This window comes from Rhinoderma darwinii, chromosome 5 (assembly GCF_050947455.1).
Source record: "Rhinoderma darwinii isolate aRhiDar2 chromosome 5, aRhiDar2.hap1, whole genome shotgun sequence".
In the NCBI taxonomy this organism is placed as follows: Eukaryota; Metazoa; Chordata; class Amphibia; order Anura; family Rhinodermatidae; genus Rhinoderma; species Rhinoderma darwinii.
Genome location: NC_134691.1, coordinates 127,598,577 through 127,619,964, shown reverse-complemented (window position 1 = coordinate 127,619,964; position 21,388 = coordinate 127,598,577). Strand labels below are relative to the sequence as shown.

Here is a 21,388-nt window from a genome sequence, read left to right as displayed (position 1 = left end):
AACGCCTGCAAAAATTCTGCCACGTATGAAATAAAGCTGGTCATATACTAGAGATTTTGGTTGGACAAAAAGCCAGATTAAGATAATTTTCTGTTGACTGTTGCCACCTTTTCGTCACACGAACGAGCGTAACAGACGCTGACTGAAGACAGATATGTGTGAAAAAGTTGATTTGCCATGTTCTTTTTTTTGGTAAATGTGGGTTGCAGTCCATTGAAACAACAGAGCTGCATCTCATCAATAGAAGCCCATACCGGGCTACAGATCAATGCAGAGACCGATCAGCCATTTGTCATCCAAAACTACAACCTCCACAAACCAACCGTGAACGAAAATGCGTTCAGACTAAAGCCATCTGAAATTCCTAATGTATAGCTAGCTTTAGCCCTAAAGTGGTTATCTCAAGACAACCCGTATTTGTATGGAAACCAGCCGGGTGACTAGTTGATCGCTGCAGGTCCGGCTTCTCTACTCCCAGAGATCAGCTGTTATCGCCGGAGAAAATTGCTGCAGGGGAAATGTAGCATTACATGGTGGACATTCAATTGGAAGGACGTCAATAGCAGCAATTGAAGTGGATGAGCCACTTAAGGGGGTTTTACACAGGACGATTATTGGGCAGATGAGCGTTCGTATAACGCTCGTTGCTGATAATTGCCCTGTGTAAACAGGGGAACGATCAGCAAATGAACGAGCAAATGGTCAATTATCTGCTGATCGTATCGTTTTAAAAAAGTAAAAGATTTTCGTTGTTGGCATCACATCTCCCACACACTGCCGACATGATGATAATGTATGGGGACAAGCGATCGGAGTAACGACTGCTCGTCCCAATCCATAGCTCCAAGTGACAGGAGCAAATGAGCGCCGATCAATGATGTCTCGTTGATCGGCGCTCGCTGCACCTGCCGCTTATTGGCCGGTGTAAAACGGCCTTTAGATTAGTGGGTAAACATTTCTAAATGAATCTTTTTGATTATGACAAGATATGATTAAAAATATAAAACAAATAAAACATTCATTGGTAGCTCACACACTTTTCTAAATGTTGGCTCCTCATTTCAGAATATTTTGCCGAATTGTATGGAGCAATAATATGCCACATAGAAGTTTCTGGGACCATACTGTCTTAAAGAGGCTCTGTCACCAGATTTTGCAGCCCCTATCTGCTATTGCAGCAGATAGGCGCTGCAATGTAGATTACAGTGACGTTTTTATTTTTAAAAAACGAGCATTTTTGGCCAAGTTATGACCATTTTTGTAGTTATGCAAATGAGGCTTGCAAAAGTCCAAGTGGGTGTGTTTAAAAGTAAAAGTCCAAGTGGGCGTGTATTATGTGCGTACATCGGGCCGTTTTTAATACTTTTACTAGCTGGGCGCTCTGACGAGAAGTATCATCCACTTCTCTTCAGAACGCCCAGCTTCTGACAGTGCAGATCTGTGACGTCACTCACAGGTCCTGCATCGTGTCGGCCACATCGGCACCAGAGGCTACAGTTGTTTCTGCAGCAGCATCGGCGTTAGCAGGTAAGTCGATGTAGCTACTTACCTGCAAACGCTGATACTGCTGCAGAATCAACTGTAGCCTCTGGTGCCGATGTGTCCTCGCTCGTCTGACACGATGCAGGACCTGTGAGTGACGTCACAGCGTGATCAGGCAGAAGCTGGGCGTTCTGAAGAGAAGTGGATGATACTTCACGTCAGAACACCCAGCTAGTAAAAGTAGTAAAAACGCCCCGATGTACGCACATAATACACGCCCACTTGGACTTTTACTTTTAAACACACCCACTTGGACTTTTGCAAGCCTCATTTGCATAACTACAAAAATGGTCATAACTTGGCCAAAAATGCTCGTTTTTTAAAAATAAAAACGTTACTGTAATCTACATTGCAGCGCCGATCTGCTGCAATAGCAGATAGGGGTTGCAAAATCTGGTGACAGAGCCTCTTTAAATTTTTCTGTCTAATTTAAATGCTATCTGACAGAAAAAAAAGTGGATTGCTGCATCAGATATTATATCTTTTCCCTACGGAGGCACCATATGGATGCACATAAATACCAACGGATCTATACATTTGAGTTGTAGGGATTCTGTGTGATACTGTAGAGGATCCATTCACACGTATCTTGGTGTTCATAAAGCTTTACTGATAGAAGTGCAGTAATATTTTGCCAATGTGCTTCCTCCTAGGCTGCGCAAAATACGCACCAAAACCGCAGCAAACGCAGGAAATTCACAGGCAAAAACCGCACCAGATCGCGCGATTTTTGGTGAGGTCTTTACGTTTTGATCCGTAAATCCGTGCGTTTTCTTGCTGAGGGTTTTGGTGCGTTTTTCCTTAGTATTAGGCAGATACAATTCACAGTCAGAAATACAAGATAAATTGACATGCTGCGGATTTTAGAATACGCACCGCAGGTCAGTTTTCCCCCCTGAAAAATACCGCAATGTGAACATGAGATTTCCTGGAATCTCATTGACAATGCCGGTACTGTATTATGCATCGTGTGCATTGAGCCTCACGGTGTGCAAGTTGTTTGACTCAGCGATTACACATTTTTGCATTATACTGACACTAAAGATATACTTCTGTCTCACCAGCTTTTCTACTACAGGGATTTGCATATTTGGAACTTGTCGAATTGAAAACTTTCCAATGACTTTTGAAGGTATGACAGTTTTGGTCCCAATGCCAGCGTATCCTCCTTCGATTCCATGGATGGAAAGGCTGGGATATCTCCACATGTGCTGTAGAATCTCATCCTACATGAGAGATTAAATGTTATTTTACTGGCATGCTCAGGGTCAACTACAATTGTTATATAATGTACATTGCAGGTTAGATCTAAAAAAAAATTTAATAAACAAAAGCTTTACCACTGATGGCCACAAGGTGGCACTTGGATCCTCATTTTAAATGTATCTTTCTTAGCAAAATATCAGAGAAGTTATTTTTTTGCTATTGCACACAATATATAAACTGTATGTTGAATGAAGACCAGAGGAGAGATGTAATGGTGCTAATAAAATGTCACTGTATACCTCGCATAGTTAACACTCCACAGTCTTGTGTAAAACTTTCACTCAGCATATGCTGACAATGCGCAGCATGAAGACTTATTCACATTATAGGAAGAGTTATATAAGTCCTGTAGGTTCAGAATGTCTGATGCCTTAGATTTATACTTATTCTCCACCCCTGAACCTCATATGGTCCCTTCTCCTGTGTGATGCCTGTGCACCCCGGTACCTTCTCCCCTTGTTGTCGTCCCCTCAGTGCTGCAAAGTGCATAATTACCTATTCTCCTAAATGCATTTTGGGCCTTACAGGGATATTCCCAGAATGGACTATTATTATCTATCCACAGGACAGGTGATAATTGTCTGACAATTGGGGCCCCCACCGATCACAAGAACGTGGTCCTGAAATACGTGTTTCTCCTTACTGCAGTGAGGAAGACATTAAATGGAGCTGCAGTCAAGCATGTGTGCTGCAACTCCATTCAAAGTCTATAGGAATGACAGAAACAACCAATTACAGCACTCGGCTATTTCCGTCAGTCCCATAGATATTGAAGCTTGGGACCCCCATTCTTGCGATTGGTGGGGGTCTCAGCGGTGTTGACCCTAGCGATCAGACAATTATCACCTATCCTATGGATAGGTGATAATTGTCCATTCTGGGAATACCTCTTTAAGGACCAAGCAATTTTTTTTTGTTTTTTTAAGGTCAAATTCCAGGAGCCATAACTTTTATTTTTCCATTGACAAAGCCGCTTGAGGGCTTGTTTTTTTTTTGGTTTTTTTTGCTGGATAAGTTGTATTTTTAATGGCAGCATTTTTATACATTTTATGGGAGAGTGGAATAAAACAGCAAATTTGCCATATTTTTGTATGTTTTTTTCGGCAGTCATCGTGTGGTATAAACAGGCCGGCCTTAGGGGTGTGCGACCTGTGCCTTCGCACAGGGCGCATCACTCCAGCAGGTGGAAGGGGGTGCTGCGCTGGCTCCCTTCCCCTGCTTGTTTCAGAAGCGCCCGGGCCCGGTGACTCTGCAGTCGCCTTTCCGCCAGGGCGCTTCTTCACTGTAGCAGCCATAGCAGCTGCTAGCGGCGACACCAGGCATGAGGGCGGTATCTCCCTGCTCTGCTATCTACTAGCGCCACTGTGTGGTGGTCGAGGATTCCGCTCCTGGAGTGCTCCTTGATGCCCCTGTCCATATATAGACAGTGACATTAGGGGAAACTCCTGCAGCGGAATCCCCGTGCACAGCGTTGCAGACGCTGTGACCGGGGATTCCACTCCAGGAGAAGCCAATGACGTCCTTGTCCATAAATGAACACATACGACAGGAGCTTCTCCTGGAGTGGAATCCCCGTTCACAGCGTTGGCAACGCTGTGGACGGGGATTCCGCTTCAGGAGTTTCCCCTGATGTCACTGTCCATATATGGACAGAGACATCAAGGAGCGCTCCAGAAGCTGAATCACCGGCCACACGGGGACTCCGCTCCTTCAAGGAGCTACAGTGGTGCTTTCTACAAGGGGGCTGTGTGCCACTACCTACTAGGGTGCTGTGGGCTGTGTGGCACTACCAACCAGTGGGCTGTGTGACACTACCAACCAGGGGGCTGTGTGGCACTACCAACCAGGGGGCTGTGGGCTGTGTGGCACTACCAACCAGGGGGCTGTGGGCTGTGTGGCACTACCAACCAGGGGGCTGTGGGCTGTGTGGCACTACCAACCAGGGGGCTGTGGGCTGTCTGGCACTACCAACCAGTGGGCTGTGTGGCACTACCAACCAGGGGGCTGTGTGGCACTACCAACCAGGGGGCTGTGTGGCACTACCAACCAGGGGGCTGTGTGGCGCTACCAACCAGGGGGCTGTGTGGCACTACCAACCAGGGGGCTGTGTGGCGCTACCAACCAGGGGGCTGTGTGGCGCTCCCTACCAAGGGGCTGTGTGGCGCTCCCTACAAGGGGGCTGTGTGGCGCTACCTACAAGGGGGCTGTGTGGCGCTCTCTACAAGTGGGCTGTGTGGCGCTATCTAGAAGGAGGCTATGTGGCGCTACCTACAAGGGGGCTGTGTGGCGCTATCTACAAAGGGGCTGTGTGGTGGTACCTACAAGGGGGCTGTGTGGCGCACCCTACAAGGGGGCTGTGTGGTGCTACCTACAAGGAGGCTATGTGGCGCTACCTACAAGGAGGCTATGTGGCGCTACCTACAAGGAGGCTATGTGGCGCTACCTACAAGGGGCCTGTCTGGCGCTACCTACAAGGGGCCTGTCTGGCGCTACCTACAAGGAGGCTGTGTGGCTCTACCTACAAGTGGGCTGTCTGGCGCTAACTACAAGTGGGCTGTGTGGCGCTACCTACAAGGGGCTGTGTGGCGCACCCTACAAGGGGGCTGTGTGGTGCTGACTAAAAGGAGGCTATGTGGCGCTACCTACAAGGGGCTGTGTGTCGCTACCTACAGGGGAAATCTGTGAGTGGTGGGCTGATGGTTATTTTACTGTGAGTGGGGGGCTGATAGTCATTTTACTGTGAGTGGGGGGCTAATCGTCTTCAAGTGGTTTCCGCCTCTGACCTCCAATTGAAATTAATAGGAGGCAGAAAATACCGGCAGCGCTCGGTTGGTGCTTTTTTGCCTGCGTCTTTTGCATTCGCTTCAACGACTTAAGAAAAATAAAGGGGAAACAATGCTGTTAGTTGCTGAAGGAATTTTGAGGCAGATTTTTTTGCCTTACAAAAAACGTGTGTAAACATACCCTAGTGCTTTTTTTTTTTTAGCCGTTTTCGGTCTTTCTCTAAACAATTTTGGTAGGTGTGCCCTGAGGAAATTTAATTTTTCCAGTGCTACCTCGAGTCCGAAAAGGTTGGGAAACTCTGTACTAGGCTACAGGATCCAATTGTGGAGCAGCTCAGTTCGTCATGGGAACGGGGCCTCGGTGAGTACAGTTTTTGTTTTTGTTTGGGGGCACTGGGTACAAGGGGGAGGTGGGGACTGTATTGCATTGTCTACAAGGGGGAGGTGTTGGGGGCTGTATGGCACAATCTACAAGGAGGATGTGGGGGATTATGGCACTGTCTAAAATTCCATATTTTTCTAGTTTTTTTTATGTTTTGCTAGTTTTGCAAAATAAAAACATTTTTTTTTAAAGGGAAAATCTTAAAAAAGGATTTATTTTTTCATAACTTTTTATTTAACTTTTATTCATAAAATGTTTTTAGTCCCACAAGAGGACTTGAGGATCCGATTAGACTAAAACTCACATGCGTCCTATTTGGCCCTACCACTGGCAGGGCCTATTAGGAGTGCAAAGATGGCAGATTTAGGGGCCTTCCTTAGGCCCCCGGCTGCCGTGAAAATCCTTTGGCACCCTGCTGTCATGTCGTGGAGTTGCTGATGGGCACCGATGGTCGTTATGGGGTTTACATATGAAAACACATACTTTACATATGAGTACACATAACTCTGGTGTAATTATGTGTACATTTTTACTAGTGCTACATGGGGGGCCTGAGGAAGGGCAGATGTCTTACTGTGCATAAATGTTGGTAAAACATTGAAATATCATATGTGATAAAAAGGAAATTGAAATGCTTTTGACAAAATTGAACCTTATTATAGGTCTATATAGTTTGGATATTGTCTTGCATGGTTCACTGCTGCAGGGATTCTACTTAGGATGATACATTACACAATAATAAGAGGAAGTGAATGGTCAAGGAACTCCTGGGATGTTAAAGGGATTTTCCCATCAGGGACATTTATGACATATCCACAGGATATGTAGTAAATGTCAGATAGATGCAGGTCCCACCTCTGGGACCCGCACCTATCTCAAGAACGGGGCCCCTTAAACCCCATTCTACCTTTTTCTGCTCCCTCTGCCTCCCCGGCCACTTCCTGACTATATGGTCGGGAGTTACGAAAACAGCGTAGCCTGCTGAGCTACGCTGTTTCCATAACTACAATAGTAGTTTAATGCAGTTATGGAAGCAGCGTAGCATGCGAGCTTCGCTGTTTCCGTAACTACCATTCTATGGGACTTACGGTCTAATTCACCTGCTTCTGCCGTAACATACAGCGGCAGAACAGGGCTTAGGGGGCCCCATTCTAGAGGTGGGACCTGCATCTATATGATATTTATGACATATCCTGTGGATATGTCATAAATGTCTCTGATGGGAAAACCCCTTTAAGGTGAGGAGATCACATTGGATCAGGTCTAAACAAGAAAGATGGAGTGCCCAAAGCCCTTTGTGGGTGGAGCTGATGGGGGGGGGGGGGGAATATAGGCAGGAGGAGAGCTATTTCTGTTCCTAAACACCAAATTTGGTACTGAGAAATGGGCCAGGCACAGTTTGGCACTAAGCACCTGCACCTCATACGCTGCACAGCAATGGCATACCCTTATCTATGGTGGGTACACAACTGCACTGTCTATATTTGTGCACAGTATAGCATTGGAGGGCCCCTTCTCCTTTACATCGTATTTAATCAAAATGAGAATTGATGAAATGGACTATAAAATGTCAAAGGTAATAACGTCCCCTGAAATACTACTCTAAAAAATATTTTATTTGCCCGCTGTGCTTATACTTATACTGTCTGTGACCGGTCAGCAAAAAATACGTTAATGATGCTTTAGCTAATCAATAGCATGCAGGCAGCATATGGAGTTATTCTGACATTCTGCCCTGGTCAGTATAGACAGCCTTGAATATATTCATTGTTGTTGAGTACACTAATTGCGCCCTTGTGGATGGATCGTGGGGATGTTAAGTATATGCAATCAGCATTAATAATGGAAAAAAAACATATTATTCAATGCATAAAAAAGCAGAATAGGAATGAAAGAGATGGGAAATTATATGATGCTGGAGACTTCTCGTACCTTAGTGTTGTATAAGAATGAGTTCACTTCTGTGTTATTTTTATGTTCCTCTATATCAAAATCTATACTCTCATACAATATATTCTCTTCCTCAGTTAATGGGGCAACATCATCATAAATTCCGGGGATGAGAATGCGTCCAGATGTATCTGCAAGGCTGGCTGTGTACAGGAAAAAAAGAGGTTCAAATAAAAAAAGTTACAATTTTATTATTATTTAGGCCTAGTTCACACAGAGTTTTTTTTGGCGCTCTTTTTGACGCAGAAACCGGGTCGGAAACCATGGCAAAAAACTTCCAAAATCGCCTTCCAGGCAGAAGCGGTCTCTCTGACCTCTCATTGACATCAATGAGAGGCAAAGAAAGCGTTTTTCACTATGTTGTTTTGCCCGCGGCACTCAATGGCCGCGGGTGAAATACGCTGCGAATAACGCCGCAAAAAACATGGCAAAGAAAGTGCAGGCAGATCAAAATCTGCCTCAAAATTCCTGCCAAAAACTCAGTGTGAACTAGGCCTAACAGAAACCATATTGTGCATTGTATTGCGTGATACAGTTCTAGTTAAAGTTCTGTATTACAGAACCGAGTTTTCTACTAGAAGCATTGGAAACCGTTCTTCTGCGGGAGTACTTGATCCAAGATATGGCATCAGAGCATGCTACAATTTTTCTGCATAAAAAAATTCTACACATATCACATCATTTTTATATGGCTGTATAAATGGCCCCATTTAAATGCATTAACACCATATTCGAGATCTGTGTGATGTGGATCCTAAGTACAGTCATGTGTAGAGGCGTTAAGATTTTTTTAATATACTGAAGGTCAGAAAATACCATTATTGATACTGTATAGATGTAAGGCTAGCTCGGTGCATCTAATGTGAATGTAACTCTACTTTTATTTATATAATTTCTTTGCAGGTTCAAGATCAAGAACGTGTTTTCAAATGTTTGTCTTAGCATCAGTTCTATGTAATTTCAGTGCTTTGCTGCCACCTAGTGACAAAACGACATTATTGAATTGAATTTGTGCTGCCACCTAGTGGAAAAACTACATTAGTATGTGATAATGTGCTACTGTGTGATATGTAGATAAGACCTGTGGTCACATGACCAGGATGTGTAGGTCCTGCAGCCGCAGAAGCCTGTAGGTAAGTGTTAAACTGAAGATGCTGTGGTTTGGTCCAGCCCCGGAGCATTTCAATACAGACATAATTTGTCATAGTGTGCCAATTTAGGGGACTTTGGCACAACGTCACTTTTCATCTAACATTGTTTTTAATAACAATTCAATAATAAAGTATTTTTTATTATTTATTATTTATAATTTTTTACATTGATGAAACACACTACTTTTCCTATGTATCGACAATTGGTGGTGTACACCTAGTGTGAATTACTCTAACATATTATATATAAAATTGTAAGAGGGTAATACCTATCTAAATATATCAAGTGTTAAACGGAAGATGCTGTGGTTTGGTCCAGCCCCGGATGTCATTATTATGGTGGCATGTCCCTTGAAGTTGAACGCTACAGTTTGCAGAACGTGGCAAATGCACCTACAGGAGGCGGGGCCAAAGCGTATGACTGAGGTTAGGGAAGAAGTTACCTGTCAGTGACCAGGTCGCCATTGGTGACACAGTGGAGCAGGTCAGGAGTGGGCCAGAGATAATGTGACATGAACGGGGTCTGAGCGTCTGAGGACGTGATAGTGTAACAGACTGATGGAGGTTGAATCCTGTAATCCTGAGCGGGAGTCACGAGGAGCTATGACTGATTGGCTGGAGAGGGCCATTGTAAGGAAGAGAATGTCAGAGATCTCAGGCGGTACAGTGCATTGTGAGAGAACATCTCATCCCCAATTGTGCGCATGGCGGTGATGAGCCACCGCCAGAGACTGTGGATATGTGATAATTGAAATTTTGGGGAATACCTTTTTAATTCAAACTCCAGATCTGCTCTCGGCTCTGTTTTAGCTCTGGGTATCGCTGTACTGGGTCCTGATGCACCCGAAGCTGAAGAAGAGTCAGGAGCAAGGAGGGAAAGTACACTGGCCATTATCTACTGGACGAATGGGATTTATACAATATATAATGGACATTTTTTTATTTCATTTTTCTTAAATTAAGAGGGGTGCAGCATGGGCCCCCTTCATTCTGTATTCTGCATCTAGGGCAAGTGCCTCCTTGCTACTCTACTGTAGATAGAAAAGGATAGTGTTGACATAACATACATCATATATTACCTAAAAGATATACCAGATCTCTCATTGATTCATGGATGATGCCACCAAAAGTTCCTGAATGCAAATCCTTCTTCCCACTTTCCACCTAAGAATAAGTTAGAGCAATACAATATTTAGTGTTTTAAAGGCTATGAACACCTTTGAGGGTAAATTTTTTCTTTTTTAAATAAATAGATTAGTAAATGTGTTTAGTGTAACTTTGTAATTAGTCTTAATTAAAAAATTGTTTTACTTTTGGAGATACAGCTGCTCTGTATTCTCTATACAGAACAGCTGTATCGCTTCTTTTACACTGAATCCGTCAGTCCCGTGGACTTGACGGGTTCAGTGTTGGCGGGTCCTGAGTGTCTGTGACACGCAGGATCCACCTGTAATCGATCACGTCATCTAAGTTATGAACTTAGATGTGATCATTTACTAGTGGATCCTGGGTGACCCGTCGACACTGAACCTGTCAGGTTGCTGGGACTGACGGATTCGATGTAAGGCCGGATTCACACGAGCGTTGCGTTTTTGCGCGCGCAAACAACGCAGCGTTTTGCGCGCGCAAACACTATTTGACAGCTGCGTGTGTCATCCGTGTCTGATGCGCGGCTGCGTGATTTTCGCGCAGCCGGCATCATAGAGATGAGGCTTGTCGACGCCCGTCACTGTCCAAGGTGCTGAAAGAGCTAAATCTTTCAGCACCCTCGACAGTGAATGCCGAACACAACAGCGAAAAACCTGTAAAAAAAAAAGATAAAGTTCCTACTTACCGAGAACTTCCCGGCCGTTGCCTTGGTGACGCGCCTCTCTTGACATCGAGCCCCACCTCCTTGGATGACGCGGCAGTCCAAGTGACCGCTGCAGCCTGTGATTGGCTGCAGCCTGTGCTTGGCCTGTGATTGGCTGGAGCTGTCACTTGAACTGAAGTGTCATCCCGGGAGGTCGGACTGCAGGAAGGAGACAGGAGTAATCGGTAAGTTAGAACTTCGGTTTTTTTTACAGGTTCATGTATTTTGGGATCGCAAGTCACTGTCCATGGTGCTGAAACAGTTTAACTCTTTCAGCACCATGCACAGTGAATGTCTCCCGACGTCGCGGACCGGAATTTTTTTTGCCGAGTTCGGCCAAAACGAGTTTGGCCGAACCCGGTGAAGTTAGCTTCGGTTGTCGGGGTTCGCTAATCGCAAAGACACTCCGTTTGGATGTTCGGAAACAGAAAAGCACGTGGTGCTTTTCTGTTTACATTCATCCTTTTGACAGCTGTTGCGCAAACACGCAGTTCGCACGGAAGTGCTTCCGTGCGACATGCGTGGTTTTCACGCACCCATTGACTTCAATGGGTGCGTGATGCGTTGAAAACGCTGAATCAACGGACATGTCATGAGTTTTTTGCAACGGAGCAACGCTGCGCAAAAAATGCTGCCATGTCTGCACGGCCCCATTGTCTAATATAGCTACGGGCAACGCACGTGAAAATCACGCGCGTTGCACGCGCGTATTTTACGTTCGTCTGAATAAGCCCTAAAGCGAACGATACAGCTGTGCTGTATAGAGAACAGCTGTATCTCCAAAAGTAAAATAGTTTTTTAACAAAGACTAATTAAAAAGTTACACTAAACACACTGACTAATTTTCATATATATGTATAAATATATATATGTATATGTGTATATATATATATATATATATATATATATATATATATATATATATATATATAAATGCCCTTAAAGGACGAGTGTCACGAAAAAAAAAAATTTGATTATATATATCAATTTGCATTTAGTGTTTTATTATAAAATCTTTTATTTATGTGTGTGCTTGTGTTTTACTTTTTTATATTTTTTAACTTTTTCTTCTCTATGGGGGCTGCCATTTTTTTTGCCATCTCTGTATGTGTCGATTAACGTCACATACAGTGATGGAATACGGCACACACATCCCCATAGTGAATGCGAACGGGAGCCGTTCCATCCACTATAGCGTACGCGGTCTGTGTGGGAGCGGTACATGCGCCGCTCCCACACAGACCAAAAGTCAGGTCTTCGCTAGAGCGAAATCTGGCGCCATGTTCATGTCGACCGGAAGCCGCGGCCAGACTGTGAGATGACGACTTCCGGTCGCGGCTTCCGGACTTGTGTTCTGAAGCAAGCACGAGGAGCGGAGGGAGCAGACCGGAGCGGACGGACCAGAGGGAGCGGAGGCGGCAGGAGCAGGTAAGTTAGGTCTGTGTATGTACGTGTTTTACTGTGTGTTTACTACTGTATGTAAACCTACTACACTGTGTGTTAGCTCAAAAAATGGCGACACACAGTGTAGGAGGTTTGACCGTTCAATCCCCTCCTTTGTCCTGGCACTAGCCAGGATAAAAAAGTGGGGATTCTGTGAGCTCACTAGATCGAGTGTGTTTACACCAAATTTGCAGCATAAAGCAATGTGGTTGCTTTACCACATGCAATGCTGCAATTTTGGGAATTGCTCCATCTAGTGACCAGCACTGGGAAATGTTATAAATTAGAATCTAATTTATAATATTTCCTGACTCGTGAAAAAATTAAAAAAAATTGGACAGTGTATAAGCATTCATACACTAACTGTTTAACAAAAAAAAAAAAAAAAAAAAAAAAATTCTAGCGACACATTCCCTTTAAAGGTGTTCATAACCTTTAAGTAATATTGTCATTATACTGAAAATGCTTTACATATTTTTGGCTGTTCTACATAATATCTAATAGGCACTTATGCAGAGACAGGCCTTCATGCTTGTGCCTCTTTGGCTGTTATCACGCAAGTGTCAGTGGAATCAAAACAGAAAGCATAATAAAAGCTATGCAGATGCCTTCCATTTCTCTGTTGGCTTCAGTGGTAAAAATATCAGGTTGCCATTTGTTTTACTAAGAAGAGAAGCCAAGAAGAAAAATCCCATTGAAATCAATGAGGTCAATAAAAGGCTCAGTAAAAATCAAATGAAACTGAATAAGGTACCGTAATTAAAAAATGTCTGTGTGGACCGAGCCTTGGTTATTATCAGACCCAGTCAGTTGCGTTCCTATGTTTTTGTAGTGAAATCAGCTATATAGTATTCCTGTGAGACAGAGGCAGACATACTCAATGGCGGATCATCATAGGTCGTTTTGGCCGGCCGCCCGAGGCTCCCGAGGGGCCCATGGCCGCCCAAAGTACAATGTTCTTATGCCGCGAATCGCGGCAAAAACCGTGACGAAACTGCATTGTATATGTCCTGCCAAAGGACCTTTAGACATCAGGTCACATGACCTCATCCACAGAGAAGACTGAAGTGAGCTGCTATGTAAGTATAAGGGTCTGTATTTAGGGGGCCTGGTCTAGGGTCTGTATTAGTTTAGGTGTCTTTATTTAGGGGTCTGTATTAGTTTAGGGGGTCTGGTCTGGGGTCTGTATTTAGGGGTCCTGTCTGAGGTCTGTATTTATTTAGGGTGCTTGTTCTGGGGTCTGTATTTGTTTAGGGGGGTCTGGTCTGGGGACTGTAATAGTTTAGAAGGTCTGGGTCTGTATGTATTCTATGATCTAGCCTGGGGTCCAAATTTATTAGTCTGAGTAAAAGGGGTTGTCCAGGCACATCGATAGGTCATCAGTATAAAAAACGGTCCGTGCCCGGACAACCCCTTTAATGTATGGTCCTGGTCCTTGGTGTCTGAATTTGTGTGTTTCCATAGAGGCTGGAAATGGCTGCAGAAGTGATGGGCAAAGATGTCTCATCAGGAGAAGTCGGCATAACGGTCTGCGTCAGATAGAGAAGAAAAGAAAACGACTCCCATCAGGGAAGACATCACTTGTGAGTCACTGGATCTATAGAGGATCTGTCCCCTCTCCTGACATGTCTGTTGTAGGAAATCCTTGTATTCTACATATCTTTGTGTACCCAGGACTAAGGGCCTGTTCACATCACCGTTCGCTTTCCGTTCTGTCGGACGTTTCCGTCGGGTGAACGCCGCAACGGAAAGTGAAACCACAGCTTCCGTTTCAGTAACCATTGAAATTAATGGTGACGGAAACATCGCTTTTTCGACGGAATCAATAGCGCAGTCGACTCCGCTATTGATTCCGTCGGAAAACCGGAAACCTGCCGGAATGGTGACGAACGGAAACTATTAGCTATGTTTCCGTCACCATTGATATCAATGGTGACTGAAACGGAAGCTGTGGTTTCACTTTTCGTTGCGGGGTTCACCCGACGGAAACCTCAGACGGAACCCCGGAACAGAAAGCGAACGGTGATGTGAACAGGCCCTAATAGACAAATGTGTGTTACCATTCCCATTGTCAAGAGGATGTGTCCCTACACAGTTTGATACAGTCAGCGATGGTTGGAGACTGTCAGTATGTAGGGACACAGCCCTTTGACAAGGGGAATCGTAACAACCATTTGTCAATTCTCGCACAAAAAGGTGGTGTTCACTATAGACATGGCAGAGCAGCGGTGGGGAAGGGGGGCCAAAGTTTGTGGAACAGCCCAGGACCTATGATCTACTTAATCCACCACTGGACATACTATATGTGCAACCCATGCAGCTGCACAGTAGCGTAGTACGTAAGGGGTCCACTGCCACCCTATAAGAAGTTAGCAGCTTTAACTGACTAGTTTACATGTAAGGGACTGAACTAATGAATTTCATAGTTCACAATAACTGGTGGATTGTGAGAGAGGGATAAGGAGGGTGCTCTAAGATTGGAGAGCAAAGGGCCCATATACTGTTCCTGCACAGGGGTCATGTGCTGTCTTTGTCTACCCCTCCTGCGAGATGTGATTATGCAGTCAGTACAACTAGAATAATAGGAAAAGCTGAGCAACAACATACTATAAGCCAAAACCAGCAAAATCACACACACACACACACACACACACACACACACACACACACACACACACACATATATATATATATATATATATATATATATATATATATATATATGCATATATATATATATATATATATATATATATATATATATATATATATATATATATACACACATGCAGTAGTGTTAAAAGAAATGTCAGTCCAACATAATTAACCTGATGAATGAATGTTTTCGGTAGTAGTGATATTTCTACATAGGAAATAATTTACTTGTAAGTGTAGTAGAGTAATAGAAAAAAAACAGCCAACAATTAGGACATGGATGCCGCTCATTCTGAGTAATTGAATCATTAATTGGAAGGGGCTTGTTCAAAATAATAGCAGTGAGTAGTTACATTGGTGCAGTCATTCATTCTGTGGAATAACAGGTATCAATGTTGGCCCTTATTTAAGGTAGGAGGGTGGCAAATTGGTTATAGTGCATTTCCTTCTGAAATACTGGTGAAAATGGATCGTTCTAGACATTGTTCTGATGAAAAACGTACTTTGAGAAGTGCAGCAAATTATAGGCTGCTCAGCTAAAATGATCTCGAATGCCTTGAAGTGGCAAGCAAAACCCGAAAGAAGCCAAAGGAAGCGGGGAACTACTGTTCGAATGGATCGAAGAATAGCCAAAATTGTAAAGGCTCAGCCAATGATCACCGCAAGAAAGATCAAAGATCTGAAGTTACCGGTGAGTACTGCTATGATCAGAAGACGATTAAGTGAAGCCAAGTTACCAGCAAGAACTCTCCGCAAAATCCTGTTGTTGAAAAAAAAACATTTCCTGAATAGGCTAACACACGGATTGGCCCAAAGAGAAATGACGCAAAATTTTGTGGACTGATGAAAACAAAATTGTTCTTCTTGGGTCTAGTGGCCGCAGACAGTATGTCAGACGACCCCCGAGCACTGAATTCAAGCCAAAGTACACAGTGAAGACAGTAAAGCATGGTGGTGTGAAAATCATGATATGGGGATGTTTCTCATACCATGGTGTTGGGCCTATTTATCGCATACAAGGGATCATGGATCAGGTTGAATATATCAAAATACTTGAGGAGATCATGTTGCCATATGCTGAAGAAGAAATGCCTTTGAAATGGGTGTTTCAACATAACAATGACCCAAAACACACCAGTAAGCAAACAACATCTTGGTTACAGACAAACAGGATTGACGTAATGGAGTGGCCAGCCCAATCCCCTGACCTCAACCCCATAGAGAACTTGTGCGTTGACCTCAAAAATGCGGTTTGTGAGGCAAAACCCAAAATCGCAGAACAGTGGAATGTCGTCCAATCTTCCTGGACTGGAATACCTGTTCACAGGTACCGGAAGTTGGTCGACTCCATGGAACTCAGATGTCAAGCAGTTCTCAGAAACAATGGTTATGCCACTAAATGTTAGTTCAATAAAGTGGAATCTGAATTTTTTTTTCAGTTTATACATTACATTTTCACGTTTTTAAAAGAAAAATGCTGGCACTGCTATTTTTTTGAACAGCCTAATATTCCTTTTTCTTTCCTTATTGTAAAGGATTAAGGCTAAGTTCATACTCGTGTTGTATAATTCGTTACTCTGATCCGTTTTTATATTAAAATAACTGATAAAATCTGATCTGTTAAAAATCCCATTGAAATCAATGAGATTGTATTTGCATCCGTTTGCTTTCGTTGTGTTAGTCATTGTTTTTTTGAAGGATATAAAAGTGAAGGACTTTTTTCTCCGTTCAAAAAAACGGTTGTCTAACTGATGAGTTATTTTTAACATTGGTGTCAATGTAAGGCTTCGTTCACATCTGCGTCAGGGCTTTGTTCTGACGTTCCATTGGAGCTATATATATACACACATAAAAGCTTATATAATTACCTCTACAAAGAAATATGCATTGCCTCGCGTTCCATATGTCAGTGCAGGTTTCCTGCTAAGCCAAACATTGTCAGAGATGACTATATAGTCAACATCTGAAAAGAACTTCTCATGTGCTTTAAGCAGCCCCTCTAAACCAGGAGAACCTGTTTCCTCTACTCCTTCTATGATGAACTTCAAATTTACAGGGATATCCTAAGGTAATTAAAGAAAACAATTTTAAGAATATTTCTGGGTAGTCTTTCATGTGCATTAGTTCACGGATGGACTAAGAATGATTTGATCTAAAAGGGAACAGAACAGAATATTATACAGTCACTCCATAAGAGAGATTACTAAAGTTTCATCAAGTTACAGTGCCTTTATAGTGATTTCCCTTCCCTATAGACACATGGCGTAGCTTGGGGCTCCTGGACCCAATGCAAAATCTGTACTAAGGCCACCAAAAATGTTACATACTTTTGAGTGCAGTAACTTCATATCCATTGTATAATAAGATAGCTCTGTCTCTGTCCCCACTGATGGGATATACATAAATTATCTGGTGGGGACAACCCTTTTAACATGTAGCTATAGTTTTGAGCTACTTAACAGAAAACATGTATGTATCCTAAATGTTAAGTTCTCCACTTCTTCCCTTTTGTCCACCAGCAAGCTACAGACTGTTACAATAGTCTGTAGTCTGCCTTCCAGTCGAAAGCTGGCCCTAGACTGGCTGTTAGGGGAATGATCAATGAGTTGATGTAATAGGGAAATAGAATAAAAATGCCCCTATCCTAAACTCTGATCGCCTGCTAATCAGCCAATCATGTTATCAACATCAGGTTATATTTTTGAACATTATTTTGTACCTTTTTCAGGGCTATATAGGTGTCTATGGCATGTATCCAGGCCAGAACAGGGCCTTTGTTGTCCGTTGCTCCTCGTCCATACAAGTTTCCTTTAAGTGTGAAGATTTAGAAATAGATTAACAACTAATATTAAATGGTGTAGTGAAAGATTCATGTACTTTGAGAAGTCACATAGTGATATTTCTTTGACCTCCAGCTACACCTTTTTTTATTTATTCAATATCATATGCTTTGTGAGTGAAAATACATAAAATAGTGGGATTAAATACAATTTCCACTAGATACTTACCATTAATTTCAGTCATCGTGTAGGGGTCAGTTTTCCATCCATCCTCTTTTTTTGCAGGTTGTACGTCCACGTGTCCGTAAAAACAAACAGTCGCTTTATCAGTGTCATTTCCCAACTCAGCCAGGATTGCTGGGGGGAACTGGATTGTTTGTCCCCCATGAAGCTGTGGGTAAACATTAAAGTTAACATTTCAGAAGTCTAGTCACACATTATCTTACCTAATAAACTGGATGACTTGAACAGGTAATTTGCACTTAGGTCAAGTACTGGAAGAATTGTATACTTGGCATCTCGCCAGGCACCTCTATTTCTGCAATACAACTTCTTGGATAACCTTATAGCAGAGTCCAGATATCATCAAATGATGGGGTCATACAGGATACTGGCTGAAATTACTACGATATGTGCTGACCAACATCTGGTGTCTTCAAGTTGCATTGGATCCCTACGTGCTGCAAACGGTGGACAAATTACCTACCGCAGCCATATTGGCCGAAATCATATTTTTTAATTGTTGACAATATAAAGACAACTGATCATGTAAAGACAAGAGGAGAGCATAAATTTAACCCTTAGGCCCTGTTCACTGGTGGAATTTTTGCGGCAGATTCCGGCGCAAATTTTCACCATGTGAACTGACCCTCTGTTTATATATTTACATTTTATGGGCGTCATAGTTAATGTTAGTCTCTGGTAGCATTAGGAGTAACTTTAAGGAAGGTTGCAAGAAGTCACATTTTCCTGCAGATTTTTAAAACATTCAATACTCTGAAATAATTACTAGTTTCTCAGAATTTTACAAATCACATATGCTCAAATAAAGGCATGATTAGTACTATAACTACTTTATAGACTTCTGTAGTTGTGTTCAAACACTTACTGTTTCAAAGCCCATATCTACTAGCTGCACAGTCGCCCCCAAAGTGCGAATCCTCTCACCAGTCATTTGGACCATTGTAATCAATTCTTCACGTAATTGTGGATCGCTGGAATCACTTGGAACAGCCACCCAGTCCTTAAGACTCTGTGTGAAAATAGGATATTAGTTTATTAGACGTACTGTAGACCATTCATCACATAATATCTTATAGGTACCAAATTATTATAGTTATATAGGGACGGCCTTCAAGGTGTGTGACCAATGCGGTCGCGCAGGGCGCATCACATGTCGTTACTGCAGGGGGCACCACTCTCCTTAACAGCCTGGCACCTTGAGCTTGGTACTCCAGTGTTATTTAGGCACCAATGTGGCAGCGTTATTTGTACACTGTAAGTGGGGGGTGTCAATAGAAGGTACTGCACAGGGCCCCACGGAACCTAAGGTCAACCCTGGTTATAGTGAAGTAACTCAGCCCTAGACCTTGAGGGCTCAAGAAAAATGTAGGATTTTCTGATTGCTCATAATAAGGCTACTTTAAAGGTATAATCAAGTGTAAGCCAGCCAATACTGGAAAACTTCATAGTCATCTAAGGCCTCATGCACAGGACCATATTACGGCTCCGTATTGTATAGTGCCATTAGAGGGGACCTGTAGAGGTGCTAGGGAATTACTTTACCTCTGTATGCCTCTGATTTCATATGAATCTGACAGAAATAAAATTGCATGCTCTATTACATCGCTTCTAGAAAAGATTATCACCCACATACGACATCTGACGTAGCATCATTTGGGACTTCATAGAGAGTCTACATGAGCCGATGTACGGCCACCGGTTGGGTTGTTTGCTGTGGTGGAACCAAATATAGTAATATTGTACATGGAAATGTACAATAACAATAGAACGCAACACATATCACATAGGTTGCTTTCTATTAAGATTGCATGAAATCCGTCTGTAGAGATACTGGACTATTGGATCATAAGCAAATGTGGTGGGATAGTCTATCTAAGGGGATGGAAGTGTGTTTTGCCAGAACAATGCTTATTTATGTATGGAGTGTAAAGTACACAGACATCTCAGCCCCAGAACTCCCTCCTACGTCAAGGTTATTATTGCAGCACGAAATGAAGCTGCCCTGGGGCTAGGCTATTAAATGTCCTACTATAATCTCAGAATTTCTTATTCAATAACATATACTGGTCACATATGCTGCTCTGGTACAAAACTCTAGGCTATAACATGCAACATTCATCCTCTTTTATAATGACGTGCATTGGACATTACCTGAACAAAATCATCTTGGTGTGCATCAATGTAATGGAAAAGATCTTCTACTAATTTCTCAGAGACATTGGCTCCAAGCGGCAGCATGATGAGCTGAAGGATGAAGATCTGCAAAAAATACGTAATATGTTTCTGTGGTAACGCTATATAAAGAAAAAATAGCAGATCAAATGACTAGAACTTTGCTTTGTGAGCACTGTTTATCTGCTGAAACCAGCCCTTTGTCCCCGCAGCCAGATGATTGCATAATATCAAGGTTCCCTTGAGGTTTACCACAGACATACAAAACATGTGCTGCACTGTTATAACGCTGCTTATTATCATATGAATGAAGACTTTCCAAATCTGTTTCACCTCTTACGTTGCAGTTTCTTGTTTCATATTGAGCAATACCAACGCTGCTCGACAATCATTTTTTTCCCTTTTCAGTCAGCAACATTACCACCTACATTACAGCCATGATATTGTATAAAGTCTCGGCCTATTACGTTGTCTAAATCATAGGCTACCCAATAAACTTCATTAAATAAAATATATCGGTAAGTTCAGTAGCTTAGTATTCACACCCTGGTGTGTGCTGAACAAAGTTGTTTCCAAAGACTCCTATGCAGAGTATAATAAGAAATATGCGGTAAATGGGGAAAAAAAAAAATCCCTGTCGAAATATATTGGTGTGGACAGATATGCATCCAGCACATCTACGCCTATATAATACACAGGTTTTATTTATCTGTTACTTATGTGGCGCCATCAGATTCCACACAGCCGTACACAGAATGTATTAACTCCGCGGTTCATGGTTGCAGTGGAACAAACAGTTTAAAGGTGGCGTCCGGGATTAAATATTTTATTTCTTATTGGCTATGAGTGGCCATGTTAATACAGCTAAATTAACTAAGTCTATGTCTAATAACGGACATTTGCCAATTCCTCACTGACAGGTTGGTTAAACTGCTATTCCTTAAAAACCCATTTCCATGTGCTATTTGGAGTCCAAACGTTCCTCCTTCTATAGGAAGAGGAAAGTATCAGGTCACTGTTTTTTTAACACTCAGGGTATGTTCACACGGCCTATTTACGGACGTAATTCGGGCGTTTTTGCCCCGAATTACGTCCGAAAATAGCGCCTCAATAGCGCTGACAAACATCTGCCCATTGAAAGCAATGGGCAGACGTTTGTCTGTTCACAC

General features: G+C 42.8%; 1 protein-coding gene across 1 annotated transcript in view; it reads right to left on the bottom strand.

Moving 5' to 3' along the window:
• The window catches only part of LOC142651595 (beta-Ala-His dipeptidase-like), a 42,499-nt gene that overhangs the window by 7,408 nt on the left and 13,703 nt on the right, over positions 1 to 21,388 (bottom strand). Inside the window, exons 3-10 of the mRNA XM_075826494.1 lie at positions 20,199 to 20,306; positions 18,913 to 19,056; positions 18,033 to 18,195; positions 17,744 to 17,832; positions 16,893 to 17,087; positions 10,154 to 10,238; positions 7,906 to 8,066; positions 2,604 to 2,768 (exon numbers count right to left, since the gene is read on the bottom strand). Coding sequence (XP_075682609.1) covers positions 2,604 to 2,768; positions 7,906 to 8,066; positions 10,154 to 10,238; positions 16,893 to 17,087; positions 17,744 to 17,832; positions 18,033 to 18,195; positions 18,913 to 19,056; positions 20,199 to 20,306 — 1,110 coding nt within the window. The remainder of the gene's footprint in view (positions 1 to 2,603; positions 2,769 to 7,905; positions 8,067 to 10,153; positions 10,239 to 16,892; positions 17,088 to 17,743; positions 17,833 to 18,032; positions 18,196 to 18,912; positions 19,057 to 20,198; positions 20,307 to 21,388) is intronic.